The sequence below is a fragment of the Hoplias malabaricus genome, chromosome 1 (assembly GCF_029633855.1).
Source record: "Hoplias malabaricus isolate fHopMal1 chromosome 1, fHopMal1.hap1, whole genome shotgun sequence".
NCBI classification, from domain to species: Eukaryota; Metazoa; Chordata; class Actinopteri; order Characiformes; family Erythrinidae; genus Hoplias; species Hoplias malabaricus.
The window spans coordinates 24,868,822-24,882,182 of record NC_089800.1 but is presented as its reverse complement, the minus strand read 5'-3'; the positions used below and the strand labels follow the sequence as shown (position 1 = coordinate 24,882,182).

At 42.2% G+C, this 13,361-nt stretch overlaps 1 protein-coding gene across 1 annotated transcript in view; it reads left to right on the top strand.

Moving 5' to 3' along the window:
* Positions 1-13,361, top strand: part of robo2 (roundabout, axon guidance receptor, homolog 2 (Drosophila)) — a 451,595-nt gene that overhangs the window by 358,857 nt on the left and 79,377 nt on the right. Inside the window, exon 5 of the mRNA XM_066660320.1 lies at positions 12,985-13,142. Coding sequence (XP_066516417.1) covers positions 12,985-13,142 — 158 coding nt within the window. The remainder of the gene's footprint in view (positions 1-12,984; positions 13,143-13,361) is intronic.

Below are 13,361 nucleotides of genomic sequence, written 5' to 3'. Positions count from 1 at the left end.
GATTATGATCTAAAATCAATATAGCAGGGAGTCAATATATATACATGCACTGAGTTGCCATTATCTGTGAATCTAGAGGCAGATAACTGTAACCCACTGGTTTATTGACTTTATTGTGTCGTATTGAATGGGTTTGGTATTATTCTATATGGAAATCTAATGCACTATTACTGCTTGGATTTATTCCCTGTTACCAAGCAGATATCTGTGTGCATTAGCAGTGCTTTCTCTACTAATCAGGACCGATCTTCTCTTCTAATTCTCCTAAGTACGTTTGACACTCGTGTCTTAAAGGAAGACGTACTAAAACATTAACACATTCATGTAAAGGAAAGGCATTGCACACAGCACATCCTCCATTCATTTTTGCAGTCCTTAGGCATGTGGGTTCTTGGACAGCTGTTCCTCTTTGCCCTCTTGCCTTCGCCGTATAGGTCACTCTTTATATTTGACTTTAGCTCCTCGCCCTCTGGCGCGCAGTCGATGGAGCTTTGAGGAGTGGACAATATCGACAGGATCAGAAGTAGCCTCATTAACTTTGGGCTTCATTCAGAATGATTAACCAAACAGAGAGGGCTGCCCCCACTATCGAGCCACACAGGAGGAGCCGCAATGGCCAAGTATTGATGCTTTTCATCTACTACAGGAGAGAAGGCATGGGTGAATGAAAGAGTGGGGGGGGGGGGGTGCCAAGCTTGTGGATATCAGCCAGTAGTTGAGGGTATGCTGTGTTTACACAGTGATACTGTGTGTTCAGTGGAGTGCTGGCCTGCCTTTTCACAAGTTTACAATTTGACTCTAAATAATGGCAGGGCATTTAACTGACTGTTTGTAAAGCCTTCTGTAGTTGTAGCTACGTCCGGACACACACTTTGTGAGGAAAGTGAACAGCCTGTGTTTAAACGGAGTACCCCTTTAACTGGAATATATTATTGCAAAACATGGCAGTACACACACCCGAGGCCTGCATATGTTTAAAGTGTTAGGGATCCAGTTCATATCCAAGCTGCACATCCCCTCTACCTGGCTGTCTTCCTTTAGGACTCTGTTTCCACCTGGTTGTGATGTGATCGCTGAGGCCTGGTCCCGGCGCTCAGTGCTGGAGCCCCACCGCATTGCGGCAGTAAGCTGATTACAGCCGGGACAAACACAATTACCTTCTGCAGCCCTGTAATGCAATTAACAGGAATTGGATTGCAGCATGACTGTCAGTGCGGCTCAGAGCGGGCCGAAAAGTGTCATGAGCTGTGGTTGCCCGCTCTGCTTCATGCTCACACGTGTGTGTGTGTGTGTGTGTGTGTGAGAGAGAGAGAGAGAGAGAGAGAGAGAGAGAGCAAAAGCACGGTGTGTGTCAGAGAGAGTGACAGGAGGTAGGGCTAAATAAACCAGGTTTAGCTGTAAATGATCATTATCTTAAGAGGATGTTTACACTTAACGAAATACTCAGTTTTATCAATCTGTGGTCCCCTGCAATCCCTATAATATAAAGCATTTGAAACAGAAGCCCTCAGTGCAGCATTTGAGTGATGAGTGTGTGATGTGAGTAGATGCTGATGCCACCAGAGTGAGTAGTGGTGTTACTTATATATTTTTGTACTCTTCTAACTGCTGAGGTGGAGAATCTGAAACACACAGTTTGTGATACTTCAAATTGTACAGGAGTGTGTGACCTGCCACAATTCCTCGCACACACAACCTTTACAGCTTTCTCTTGCAGTGACACAACCTGAGATGGCAGTGGATCTATCTTGTGCTGTTTATATGCAAAGCCAGTCCCTGACGGATAAAATCGCAGTGAGGGAAAAGAGAAGGAAACAGAGAGATGGAGAGAGTGCAAGAAGTAGAAAAGATGGACTAGTTGATGAGAGAAAGTCAGGGAAACTAAACACCTCATTAATGATATTTTTCTTATATCACTTTTACTTTTACTACTCACCCTTTCATATCTCTCCCTCGTGCTCTTTTTTCTTTCTGAGGGATCTCTTTCCCTCTCTTTGTGCTGCACACAGCTGTAAAGGTCATCTGCGTATCCAGTTTAATTTTTGCTCTTCCTCACCCGTTAAGATCCATAAAGCCATCAATAAATCATTTTTAATGTCAGCGTGGGCTCAGAGAGCTGACGCACATTTAACACCACTAGACCCTTCAGCTGTCTCTCTCTCTCTCTCTCTCTCTCTCTCTCTCTCTCTCTCTCTCTCTCTCTCTCTCTAACCCTTCCTCCTTTTTCCCCTGCCCCCCTTCTCTTTCTTCTCTCATTTTTCACACATGCATTCACAGTGATAGCAGATGCTCAGTGTGTCTGTATTAGTTGTATTAGTTTGCTCGAGCTGTCTTGTATTTCACTGCTTTTGGCAGCAGTTCTACGTGGCTTTTTTTTCCCAGTCGTATTTTTTCAATCGTATCACATTACTAAACTACTGCAATGCTTTCCTCATTCTAATGCTTTATGGTTTTGATAATTGCTAGCAGATAATAATTCATTCCTGAACAGCATGAGGACGAGGAGTAGGAATGAGTGAGAAAGAGGACAACGAGGGCAACACACAGTGAGAGGGGCAGTCAGATGGTGAGTGGAAATAGAAAAAGGAAAAGGAGACAGGGACAGAGGAAGAGAGACAGTGATAGTGAAAAAGAGAGAGAGAGAGGACAGCAAGAGAGACAGGGAAAGAAAGTGAGAGAGATAGACAGTCAGAGAGAGGGAGACAGTGAGAGGTGGAGTAAAATGAGAGACCAAGAAAAGAAAGGGACAGTGTGTGAGAGAGAAAGACTGAGAGAGGCAGCAAATGACATTGAGAAAGACATTGAGAGGGGATGAGAGAGAGAGAGTGAGAGAGAGAGAGAGAGAGACTGCTCTGGTGAAGTTTGGATATCATGTGCTGCAGCTCTGTGGCTCTATTGATTGAACAGTAGACAATTGTCTGGCTCCATTAAAGCCACTGCAGCTCACACACTGCAAGAAAAGACTGGAGCTGAGCTCCTCTACAGTTACACCTCTACACACACACACACACACACACACTCAGCCATTTAAACCCTCCAGCAGCATGTGAGGAGGAGCTGGAGCCTTGATCACTCACTTAATGAAATCTGTCCGGAAACTGCATCAGTGTTTTTCTGCACAAGATGCTGGACATTAGAGACCACACATACACATACACACACACACTCGCTCTCTGTCACACACACACACACACATACACACGTAGTTACACACATGAACTCACATTCCATTTATTCACATGTTTAATGGTCAGTGTTGCTGTTAGCCACATGGCTACACTGCTGAACACTGGTGGTCTCTCTCTCTCTCTCTCTCTCTCACACACACACACACACACACACACACACACACACTAAGGGCATTCATTAATGCAGTGTCTCCAGCAGAGAGTTTAATTAAAAGCGAGCTGCCATCGAGATGAGACACATTTTCACACGCCACAATCTCGTTCAATTAGCACCAGCACCACATTAAATCCAGACTGTGGAGAAGTGGGCGATACATGGTTCTGTTATCATTATTGTGATGTTATGTCACAACATGTGTTTGTCTCAGGATATCATGAGCACCGTAAACACTTCCAGACCACGGGACTATGTAATGTATCCCAGAAGAAAGACGTAAAAGGCCGTTAGAGTCTGTAAACATTAGCATGAGGTGTATAAGAACTTCCTAAACTGCAGCGTAATATGCAGTGAATCACAGTACAGAAAATCCTCAAGTGAAATCATCTGAAATGCAGTCTATACTCTTTTTATAGATGTGTGAATATAAGACCAATGTATAAATATAGTGAAATGTAAGAACACTTTTTATCTTCGTTGTCACCCCTCCCTGCCTTAAACGTGTGTGTGCGTGAGCGTGGTGGTGTGTGAACGATATTGACCAGGGCTTCAGGTATAGTCCCTCTGGAGGGCCTGTGCCGTGGGGCTCGTCTTACTGTACCTTCTGGAGGTCACTCTCTCAATGTCACTGGTCTGAGGCTGAGATTAGAAATGCAGGTCAGGAAAAGCAGAGCATCAGAGATAGCCAGCAACTAGTAATCTACAAAGCCAGCCTGAGCTTGGCTTTCAGTGGAGCCCTGTTTATGCACAGCAGTAGATATGCAAATGAGCATCTCCAAAATGTGAAAACTAGCACAAATTCTGTCTCAGCTCATCGCCGGCAAAAGTTTGTGAGAGAGAGAGAGTGATGGAGACAGAGTCACTAGTAATTGCAGCGTCACAAGGCTTCACTTCTGTGATTAAAGGAATCTATATTTGTTGTTGTTTATTGTTGTCGTTTAGTACTTCAGCCCCTTTAGTTTTGCTTTTTAGTGTTGTTGGATGTGAGAGGACAATGTTTTGATATTTCTGATGATCCACTGACTTTGTCTTTCTCATTCTGTGGGCGGATCTTTTCTGAATCTTTGTGAAGTGTAACCACACCTCGTGGATTTAGTTCAATTTCCTTTTGATTGACACTTGAGGAACACACTGAAATGGGAGGGGCCACTGGGAGGAGAGCTGTAGATGGGGGCAGGGCTCTGCTGTGGTGTTTGTTTCATCATCATCATAACGACAGATAAATGCGCACACAGCAAGGGGACCAGTGTTAGCGGACAGTGTCGTCCAGTACCAGCGGAACCAGAGGACTGCATCGTCCTGAGGCATTTACATACTGTGACATCATCCATAATTCAGTATACGTCATCCACACCTGTAGAACTAAGGGGCACCGGATAAACAGAACTGACTGCAATATTGGGCAAGGCAATGCAAGTTAATTTATAGAGCACCTTTCATACAAGAGCAATTCAAAATGTTTTACAGAAAAAAACAGTTAAATTAAAAGCAAGAATAAAAATTATAAAATTCTTTTAAAACAATTAAAATAGTGCAATAAAAGGAAACACATAGAAAGAGTAAAAGAAAACATAATAAAAATGATTAAAAGAATTAAAATGATACAATTAAAGTTACAGAATAAAAAGTGCAGAGTATTTTAAACTGAGCTGTAGCTGCTGAAACAGGAATGTTCTACGTCTTGATTTAAAAGCGTCTAAAGTCAGAGCTTTTCTAATTAATATTTTTTTGTACCGTTTGGAATATATTATGAGCAGGACTGCAATATTTATTTTAACAAAGCAATACAATCAAGCTGTTAATTATAGAAACAAAAAGTTTGTAGTTTCTATAAAGTCTTTTTGAAATTGATATTTTTTTTTTCAATAAAGCACATTGAATAGGTTCGTTCATTCATTGTCTGTAACCCTTATCCAGTTCAGGGTCGTGGTGGGTCTGGAGCCTACCCAGAATCACTGGGCACAAGGCATGATGGGGGCGCCAGTCCTTCATATTCATATCCAGGCGATATTCGCTCACAGACTCACACCTATGGACACTTTTATTTTGAGTGGGAAAACTTTGCTGACATCAATCTTTGAGCCAAGTCTGCTAACGTATAACAACACATAAATATGGAAATGGATAAATAGAGTACCAACATGTTTACTGCACCTATTCTAGACGTAGAAATTAAAGAAGAAAAAAAAAGCTAATGAGAGAATACGAGAGAGGTGCCATATGGAGATGGTTTACAGTGTTACAGAAAACCCTGGAAAGCTTTTTTACATTTTACAAGCCTCACTGTTCTGTCAGATCTCAATGTACTGTGATTTGCTTTACGTCCACACTATTAAAAGTGTAAACAACACGCTGGAAACAAAACAAAGTTGTTCTAAAAGCTTTCAGTGGCTAAATTTACCCTACACACACACACCATAAAAATGTGAAAGGACCAGTCTTCTTCAGCCTCCCAAAGTCTCCCTCAAGAGCCTGCATGACATTCCACATTTTGACGAGCTAATTGGAGAGTGATGTCCAAAAGGAAAAGTGAGAAACAGAGGGAAGAAAAACCAGCGAGCGATCTCTCTGGCAGGTAACTCCTACAGCTTCACCTTTCTCACAGCTCTGCAGAAAGAAAAGACAAACCCGCACCTGATCAGCCGATCCATGCTTTTGATCTGTTTAGAGTCTCCTCCATTCTTCCTTCACCACCTAGTTGTTTTTTTTTTTTATTACCCCATCTTCTTGTGAAGGTGTTAATAAAAGCAGAGATGTTAGCGGTGAAGGAGCGTGGGTTGAGGCTTTTGATCAGGTTCTCGCTCAGCTGGCTGGTCTTCAGAACTCCGGAGCGGCGTTCATTAGGCAGGATCAGGAACAGCAGCCGGGAATGTTCTCTCCAATGTGGAAGCAGTGTTTGAAGTGCCTGGTGTGTGCGGATCTACCGCAGGCTGCTTCGGTTCCTTCACACCGTGGGGTTGGAAAGCAGAGGAACCAGACTAATAAGGTTAAAGCTTGTAAGAAAAGGAGAAGATTTGCGCTCTGCATCTTTTGAAGCTGGACAACTTGGTGGGTCCTTTCCCATCCCATAATACCCTGCAACCACTGAGTGCAGTATTCAGCAGATGGAATTCTGAAAGCGTGTATTAGCTGACATGTCACAAGGAATGTCAAGGCTAAAGCAAATGTATATATAAAATACAAACACACACTTAAGGTCCTATATAGAGAGGTTAGTGGTTAACGTGATAATGTACCACTTCAAGCAAAAATGTTCATGAGTCACCTGTTGTAATGGGCTAAGTCATAAGAAATGGCAAGAAGGTGTAACAATACAATTAGTCCAATTAGTCACATATTTAATGGTCAGCATCACCTATCAGTTGGTTGATTAATTGTTTATGAAATGAATAATTATTTCCAGCTATAGGCCTGTGTTAAGACCAGTACTGGAGCAGGAACTAACTTTACCAAACAGACACTCATTCACAAAACAGGCCTCTTAGAAAGAGCCATAAATGGGTCCCAGATTCATTTTGGAGAAACGCATCTTTAATTGTAAGGGCTGCTTAATTACTGTGCCACAGCAAAAGTTAGCTGTGCCTTGTCCATGTTTATTATGCAAATCTATGCAGATTCTACTCACAATTAAATCATCGGAAAGCTGCCTTCCTCTCTCTGTCTTTCTCCTCTCATTGCTTTCTTCTCCTCCACCGTTCGCCCTCGTCTATCTCTTTGGTTTTCAGCGGTATCACAGTAATGAAGCCATTACGTCTCTGAGTGCATTTTAATGAGTTTTTAACTAACATTTTAATGAGCTATACATTACCATAAAGCTGGGATTAGGCTAAATTGAATTTGGGAAGTGTATGTTGGGGATGGCAGCGGGAACAGGCAGGTTCATTAAGAGTTAATTAGATTGTTTTGTGAGTGGTGCTGTGGCTCGTATTTGGGGTTCTGAGGGTCCAGTTGGAGCCCCAGCGTGGGATCCTCTGTCGTTACTGGGCCGGCCAGTGGGGGTCTCGTTAAGCTAACGATAGATTCCAGGGCAAAAGAGGGCCTTTGAAAGGAGGTGTGTGAAACGAGTATTTGGTTAAGAGAAGGAAACCATTGAGGTTGGATTGATGTAGTCATCACTCTCATGTGAACACACTGCTCACCACGTTTGTACTGTTATCACCATATGACCTACCTTAGGAGCTCACACTTCCCCCTTACAGCATGGGGTCACAAACATATTCCAGCTTCATAGAAACAATGTATTATGAGGAATAGTAACACTATAGGGACATAGTAGACACTGAAAAATATGTACACAACATATTACCAAAAATGTAAATGCATCCTGTACTATTTGTCTTTAAATTTTCAAGGTATAAATACTATAGAATCCTTCCATCTGTCCATATCCTCCATAACGGAACATATCCCACAGATCATTTCACTTTATTCACTGGCACTGTCCCATGGATTGCCAAGATTGCATCAGTTTCTGAATGGTCTGTAAGACGAGAGGATGTGTGTATAAGTGTGTGTCAGTGTGGGGGTCGAGCCCTCAGGACCAGATGGGCAGAAATGTTTGTGCAGCTGCCATTCGTGACTAGTGCACAGCAGAGGCAATGATATGAAACAGAAAGAATCTCTCTCTCTCTCTCTCTCTCTCTCTCTCTCTCTCTCTCTCTCTCTCTCTCTCTCTCTCTAGGAATTTTGTGACTAGGGCTGGGCAGTATCCACATTTTTAATACCGTCATAGCGTCTCTAAACATTAACACAATATATGGTGTTACCTTACACAGAGTGAAGGGTTTTCGGCACAGTGCAGTTCATCTCAGCACAGCCCGACAGTGCACGACATGTTTGCAGTAAGCGAAATAAGACGAGCTCTACACTGTTTAGAAGCGTAGCTGGGCAGCTAACAGGCACTTGTGGTTTAGCACACTACAGCAGATGATTTTCCAGTGAACTCCATTTCAAATCGCACGTAATTAGAGGATAAAGCCTCATACATGTGAGCACAAAGTTGTGTGAAGTGTCTTCTGAATATTTTGTCTTTCCAGCTCGCTTCCTCTACAACTACAGTGGGTGACTGGGCTTGTGTTTTTCTCTGTTTGTTTACAGAGTGTGACATCACCTGTCAGTGAGCTCCCACAGCACCCCCTCCCTGTGACTCCCTTACATGCACATGCATGAACTCTTTGGCCATGTGTTTAAGAACACAGAACAGATATATGACCCACCACAGACACGTCATAAATACTGCCCTCATTTTAAAATAGTGTCCTGATTTTTAATACCACTGTATTACTGAATACCGATATACCACCCGACTGTAAAAGTGACCTAATCTTTTGAATTTTGCAGCTTTAGAATATAACAATCTCTGTTTATGTGTGTAGTTGCTTATCAAACCATTACTACATCAAGTATTTCTTCTAAGACCCTTAACTTCTTGGCTCTATAATTCAGCTTCTAATGTGTAAACCAAGAAACCAAGACATTGGCTCAAAATGAATATCCTGCTGTATCTCTAGCCATGTTTTGAGAACACTGATCTTTTGACACGTTGCCACACACACACACACACACAGTGCAGCGGTGTGGTAGGATCAGTGTGAGTGCGGCTGGGCTGCAGGCGTGTTTAGTAAAGTGGCCTCGCTCTTGACCTCTGCTGCCTCTTGTGTAAATGATAGCTTTTGGCTGCATGGCGTGGACCAGGAATATTTTATCTTTTTTATTTTTTCCCCTCCTCTTCTCCTCACATTCTTAAATTAGATGGAAATTCACACATTACTCAGTCCAACAGCTTGTGTGTGAGTGAAGTTCCTTTCCCTAATGGAACCGGTTCTCTTATTACAAACAGAAATCCATTTAAGGAACTTCATGGCATTATGAATCTGATGAGAAACTGTTGCTACTGGTCACAGCCGGCTGAAGTGAATCTGATAGGGATTGTAACAGCGTGTGGCTCAGGATGGCTCCCAGCTCTTTTATTCACTAACTGAATCACGCAGCGCACAGTAACAAACGCAGACGCTCTAATTGCCTTTGGCGCGGCTTGCGAGGATATGTATGCAAAAACACAGTTAAGCACAGAGTAGCATATGTCGTCTTTTCTTTCCTTGGCAAATATCCCTCGTTTCAGCTTTGTGTTTCGTGCTTCTGCACTCACGCCTCAACTCGCTCCACCACCTCACAGCTCCGAATCTGAGACAGAGCCAAGGAAAGGGCAAAACTGCTAATTTAGTCTGTTTACTACCCCTCCTCACCTCCACCACCACCGCCGCCGCCGCTCTACACACACACACCATCCATATAAATAAATAATAAACAAATAAATAAACAAGAACGCTGCAGGAGAAATTGAAGAAGAGAGGGAAGGAAGCAGGAGAAGATTTGGCCTTTTTAGCCTCCAGCCTCAGACAGATGCAGCTCTCAGTGGTGTGCGGGGGAGAGATGGAGAAATACATAAATATTCATCAGTGAGGAGGCTTGGAGACACAACTATGATTGGATGAGTGTGTGTTTGTGTGTGTGTGTGTGTGTGTGTGTATGGGAAAAGGGGGTGTGGGGGGATTGTGATTACCACTAAACCATGTCTACTTTTGTCCAAAGACTTTTCAGATTTTCCAGAACTTTATCTAAAATAATACAATATATTTTTTCACCATTATTCACACCTTTAATCTGTGAAAGTATTCAGCTGCATTCAGCCTGTAGAGTTACTATTTTAGAGAGCCTGATGGCTATGAATTATATATATATGTCTGTCTATATCTGTGTCTAACTATCAATCTAACTCTGTCTATCTATATAGCTGTCTATTTGCCCATTCCAGTCTGTCTGTCTCTATCTGCAGTATCTATTGGTAGAGGGTAGTTTGAGTGTGATTGAGAGTTCTTTATTCAAACACAGGATCGTGCCTCTCTCTGATTTTAGTTTCTGCGTTCCATTCAGTGCTGGTATGAATGCGTGTGTGTGTTGAGAATGGATCCATCACCTATTAAGGAAATACCCCATCTTTGGCTGTTACGCTGTTGCTAAACCCAGCCATCAGCATGAAGCACATTCCGCAGCAGGGTGAGTGTTTTAGACAGCAGGGTTCCAATTTGGAAGACAAAGCTCCAGTCTCTGGAGTCGGCACTGCTGGATCGCTCCAAAGCCGAGGAGCAGGAGGTTTTTTAGCATTAAGCTGAGGCTGATACCAGTCGCTCAAAATTCTTTTTCTGCATCTGCCCCCCGTCCCCTGGTTTGTTTGTTTCATGAGTGTGTGATCTTGGGGTAGATTTGGAAGTGTCGCCCGCACCCCCCTCCACCTCGTGCCCCATGGCCCCGTCTCCTCCATGCAGCTAAATAAACGTGGAGCGAAACAGCAGAACCAGTGGCAGTGAGCTCCGCTCTGGGACCTGTTATTCGCTGTCTCCTCTCGCCTCCAAACCACACGGGACTTCTGCTAGAAACCTGCGAGCCCTTAATCTAACACTCCTCCCACATCCCTCCATCCTGCTTTCATCCCTCAGCGTGAGGGCGCGTGTGTGTTTGGCTGTGTCGAGGAGCAGCTCTAGCAGAATCCTCCACTGTACGATTGTACGTTTGTGGCACGCAGCGCAAAATCCAGCTTCACAGAGATCTTTTATCTAGCAGAGAAATTATTTATTTATTGTACTAGCAAAGCTAGTCTGTCTTGAGATGGCAAACTGAATATAATGTAATTTAACAGGTCGCAAGTGGCAGTCTTAACTCATAATAACAAAATCTTATATATTAAAAATACTTTACAGGAAATGGAGATGTAGTGTTTTAAATGAGAACAACACAAATTTGCCTCTTTTTCAAACCATTTCTGCATAATTAAGTTGCTGAGATTGTCATTCAAAGTGGTTCAAGAGGAACAAATTGTTTATAGGAACCAGACTTCGCACTCTCCATAGCGCCAAAAAAATAGACCACATATAATCCAAATTAAACAGCACTGCACAGTACATTTTTGGCCATCATTAATTTTACATTTAAGATCTGTTCTGTTTACAGTACTTTTCTTAAAAAAAAACAGATATACACCATAAAATAGCCATAGTATTTACATAAAAATAACAGAGAAACATTGTTTTGCCATAAATTTAACATGTAAATTGTGTGACAAATGAGAGAATGGAGACTGAGATATAGCCGTATTTAGATTTAGCCAAACTGCATCATATATTCAGCCCTCAAAAGGAGATATTGCTGAAAGGACCAAAGAAATGTGCAGTATGTGGGTGCCACACTCCAGCACTCGGAACACAGGCTGATGGTGAAATTTCCTGACCAACACACACACACACATCTTGTCACAACATGCACAGATACACAAATATACAAAATAATCACCCCAATGCAGCCCAAAATCAAAAAGTCTCAAAGACAGAAAAAAACTAAGAAACTCACAGAATCACAGAAACTATGGAGAAGCAAAGCATGCTGGGAGCTCCGTAATGAGTCTCAGCTCCCCCCAGTACCTGGACACTTGTACCGCCCCTAATGATTTGTTCGTTTAATGGTGAAATAATGTATTTTTTACAGTAAAGAGATATAAAAATGTTATATTTTAGCTGATAAAAGTATTTACAATATTTCACTGTTGCAGAAACTGTTTTCAATCTTTTTAGAGTTTATAGTCATTTACTGTCATGGTTTTACAGTTTTTCACCGTAAAATTCACAGACATGTTTGACAGTGTACCACTGTGATCCTTAAACCAGTTCTTCCAGCACATTTCACCTCAGACCTCTCGTCATTAATTGATGCAGAAATTCTAAGAAATGAATGGAGTTATTTGAATGCAATTGAATGCAGGGCCATTTCTATTAGTCTGAAAGGCCAGGCAGTGTGGAAAAACAACATGGAGCTACGTATGTGCATATTGTACCAAATCAAATCTGCCTATATTAGCTACAGCAATGCCTGGTGATTACAGTCGTACAGTTGTTTGATTTATTTATTTATCTTATTTGGTTATTGTTGAGAATGATGAGACCTCCTGCCTGAGTCTGAGTGTTCAGCTCTTTGCTTCGCTCGTTCTGATTAGACGCTCGGAGATGTGGCTCAGAGATGAAAAAGTTTTACCTAAGGGTGATTATAGAGCAGTGTACGCTGATTTAGCCACCCACTGACTGTGTGTGTGAGTATGTGTGTGTGTGTGTGTGTGTGTGTCTTCATCACACTTTCTCCCACATATGAGTGACAGTGAGCTTGAGGGCACACTCTGTGTTTGTACTGCTGCCTCCATAGGGAGGCCCATTAAGTCCAATTAGCTTTTACTTGTGCTTGCCCAGTGAAATCAAACTTCAAATGGCATTACACTTCCCACACAAAGATACATGTCTGAAGATGTGATGTGATTTATGGAGATGAGCAGTGTGTGGTGTTATTTATAAGGCAAAGCTAATCATTTACATTGTGCTGTGTATAACCTGTATTACAAATGCATTTCCGATTGGCTCATTCCTACTGAAGTAGCTCTCTGGCAGGTCATATTTTCAAACAGTGTAAAATGATAGAAACAAAGAATAGCAGCTTTAAAGACTTGATCTGACAGCATTTAAACTAAGCATAGAGTTTAGCCAAAAGTAATAACTGTGTTATAAATAACAAGCACTGTTTCTATTTCTTTTTTTTTCTCAGTACTGCGGGATGATTTCAGACAGAACCCTACAGATGTGGTGGTTGCAGCGGGAGAGCCGGCCATTCTGGAGTGTGTTCCCCCTCGCGGCCACCCAGAGCCCACCATTTACTGGAAAAAGGACAAAGTGCGGATCGATGAGAAGGACGACAGGATCAAGGTATGTGCTTGCACCTGGACTTCCTCTGCAATCTTTGAGGTTACACTACTTTGCTGACACACCTTTTTGTTCTTTTGTGTTCATTTTTAAAGAAGTTTCCAACACACATGGTCTGTGGACATGGAATTTATAGAATTGTCCCGAACCTTTAATACAGAGGCAAACATCTGTTTTTGCTTTTTTAATCCATATTTATAATGAGATTTTTTCAAAGAGAAC